Genomic DNA, 3,539 nt, shown 5'->3' with positions numbered 1-3,539 from the left:
AGTTGTAGTTGCTTGCTACTTATATTTAGCTCTCAGGACTATAGTAGAGGGGAATTTCTGTCACTTGGTATCAGGAAAAAGGCAGATTCCATGAATGCATGTTGGTATACTCTCAAACATTCCCCCTGTACAGCGTAACTCACTTCTGTGGGAGCAGGTATGTTAGGAAGATCGGGTTGTCCTCTAATGTAAGGCTTTTCTTTTGTCCCCACAGATCCCCCAGAGCTGAATGGCTACTGGAAATGTCTCTTTTGTGACTGAGTTCATACTGGTGGGGATGACAGACAACCCACATTTCCAGCTCCCACTGTTTTTCCTCTTCCTAGCAATGTATATGTTCACCATGCTGGGAAACTTGGGCTTGATAACTCTAATTGGACTGAATTCCCACCTTCACACCCCCATGTATTTTTTCCTCTTTAACTTATCCTTTGTAGACTTCTGTTATCCATCTGTTTTTACACCCAAAATGCTAATCAACTTTTTATCAAAGGAGAATATTATCTCCTACCAGGGGTGCATGACACAATTCTTTTTCTTCTGCTTTCTTGCCATCTCTGAGTGCTATGTGCTGACATCGATGGCCTATGATCGCTATGTGGCCATCTGTAATCCACTGCTGTATAACATTGCCATGTCCCCTAAAGTGTGCTCCACCCTTATTTTTGGTTCATACTTGGTGGCATTTTCTAGTGCTATAGCACACACAGGATGCCTGCTGAGACTGACCTTCTGTGAGGCCAACACCATCAACCATTATTTCTGTGACATCCTCCCTGTGCTCCAGCTCTCCTGCACAAGCACCTACGTCAATGAGCTGGTTGTACTCATTGTATCAGGCATCAACCTCATCATGCCCAGTCTCATCATCTTTATATCTTATGGTCTCATTCTCTGTAGCATTCTCCACATCACTTCCACTGAGGGCAGGTCCAAAGCCTTCAGTACTTGCAGTTCCCACCTAACTGCAGTTTCTCTGTTCTTTGGATCATTGTCATTTATGTATCTCCAGCCATCTTCTGCAGGGTCTATAAATGAGGGAAAAGTCTCTTCTGTTTTTTATACCAATGTTGTTCCAATGATGAACCCCTTAGTCTACAGCTTAAGAAACAAAGATGTTAAGCTTGCCCTGAGAAAAACCCTAAGTAGGAGAATATTTGATCATAGATAATATCATGACGTTTTAGGACAAGGGGTTTTGGTTTATTTAATAATAATATGTTTTGTGGAAGATTTCTTATCCTTCATAATGGTAAAGGAAATTTGAGCCATTTCTTAATTTTATTCCCATTTTTTGAGAGAAAGTCTTTTCCTCACTTGTTACACAATTACTTCTCATCTTTTTTTTTTTTTCCTTTTTGAGAATACAATTAAGGAAGGAAACGTAATGTATCTGTTTTTTCACTGTTGGTTTAAACTTTTTTTTCTCCTGGAATAAAAGGAATCATTCTTCAGTGATTGACTAAAATAATCCTGGGGTGGTATTTTGTTAGTGGAGCAGGGGGATCCTGGTCTGCCAGTTGTTATCTGACATTGGAAGCAGGAATCACACAATATGTTTCCATGTCCGCTTTCCATCCACCACCAAGCAGGAGCATGTCTCCTTCAAATGCCAGTGTTTTTCCCAGATAAATGATTCCATAAAGACAATCAAGAATAATTCTCTTTGCAGATGTAATACTATGAACTATGCTTTATTTCAAAAAGATTTTTTATTTACTCTCAAATACATATCAGGTATCAATATATGATTATTTCTTGGATAAGAAAGTGAAACCCAGATAGGCTCACAATTTATTTAATGTCACACAAATTCTCTTGAGATAGCTTAGCGTAATCTCCAGTGTCCTGAATTAAGTCTACTTGTCTTTCTAGTGTACTTTGCCTCTATTTTAATTTATTATTTTTCTTTCAGTAAATACAAAATATGAGAAAACATTTCTATTTTGAAGTTGACTTTGTTTTGTTCCAGGATAATATCCAAATATCTTTGTTTTTTGTTTTTTTTTTGATGGATCCATTTTTGGGAATGATGAGGTTTGTTGTACGGTCTGTATAATTTAGAGATGATCAGCTTATATATAAAACTAACTTATTCTGCAAAATTAAATTAAATTAATTTGGAATGTTTGCCAGTCCTAGTATTTCAGAGAGTATGTGGTTGGGAGAGAAAAGAGACCAGCAACATGCCATTAGGCCAGGCTAAAAAAGACACATGGTCAATAATAAGAGGTCTCTGGGTGGTAAAGGTCAATGAGGATTTTGAATCTTCATTTCAACTTGAATTTGTATTCTGTTTCCTAGGTCATTATCCTCCACTGTGTTTGAAGATTTGATGAAAGTTACAGTTTACAAATGTGTATAATATCATTATTATTGTTTAGGGAAATGAAAGAGGAAAACCTGTGGTCACAGTGTGGAATGTTGAGGTAGAAAGAGAACAGAAACTTCAAGAGATAAAATGGTGAATGGTAAACAAAATTTTAGTTAGAATTTTGAACATAAAATTATAAGAGAATGAAACCCCATATTTACTCCTGCCCTCTCCATTATGGTAGCCTCTAGGCATTTTGTGGAGATCCTAGGATTTCTATGGATAGTATGACATTTTGGATATTTGATATAAAGCAAAGGTTGAACCACAGGGGTAGTAAACCCAGGAACAATTAAACTACACCTATATTTGTTGATTTCCATATGTCATCTCACAGGGGTTTTAAGCTATAAAAATTCAAATGCAGCTAAGGGAGACCAATTATAATTTGAAAGAAACATTTTTAAAATAAATGTGACACTTCTTTTGTAGAATCAGATGTTGGATAATTTTTCTTTTAAAAATATAGGCAAGAGATAAATACTCTAAAATCCTTCTGACATGGACTCAATCCTGTCCCCCTTAAAGACATTTTCTAGTCTTAATTCACATTCCTGTAACATGAACCCGTTGGTCCATAGGACCTTTGAAATGTCATTATTTATTAAGGTGTGGACTCACTTTTTAGTAGAGGTTTAATGAATCCTATTTAGTTGAGGCCAAATCGAATCAGGGGAGACTTTATTCCACATGACTAGTGTCCTTATAAGAAGAGGAAATTTGGGTTCAGCCAGTTAGAAGCAGACAGTAGTCAACAGAGTATAGAAACAGGAAGTCAGAAAATAAAGTTGAGTGCTATGTGACAGAGACCGAGATATAAGTTAAGGAAGTCCAAGATTGTCATCAAGATCCCACCATAATGCTACTTACTGCCGGAGAAAGCACAGCCTGTCAAGAACTTGCTTTTGGGCTTCTAGCATCCAAAACCATGGAACAATAAATTCTTGTTGGGTAATTTAACCTATTGCTTGGTAATTGCCATAGCAGCTGTGGCAAACCTAGACATGGTCTATTTAGTGACAATGGAAATGTTATTACAGTAACTATTCTAATTACTATTTTACCATTTACCTAAGGTCCATGCAATATTTAAGTGTTATGGATTTTACCCTTGCTAGTATGCCTGTTATTTTCCCAGATATTTGACATTGCTAATTGAGTCTCT

General features: G+C 36.7%; 1 protein-coding gene across 1 annotated transcript; it reads left to right on the top strand.

The window, feature by feature from the left end:
- The first annotated feature begins 229 nt into the window (after nucleotides 1-229).
- LOC101418441 (olfactory receptor 8B3-like) lies at nucleotides 230-1,171 on the top strand. Its single transcript, XM_004475961.1, has one exon. The coding sequence runs from the start codon at nucleotides 230-232 to the stop codon at nucleotides 1,169-1,171; it is 942 nt and encodes a 313-aa protein (XP_004476018.1).
- Nucleotides 1,172-3,539: the final 2,368 nt, after the last annotated feature.

This window comes from Dasypus novemcinctus, chromosome 27 (genome assembly GCF_030445035.2).
Source record: "Dasypus novemcinctus isolate mDasNov1 chromosome 27, mDasNov1.1.hap2, whole genome shotgun sequence".
NCBI classification, from domain to species: Eukaryota; Metazoa; Chordata; class Mammalia; order Cingulata; family Dasypodidae; genus Dasypus; species Dasypus novemcinctus.
This window is presented reverse-complemented; position numbering and strand designations above follow the sequence as displayed.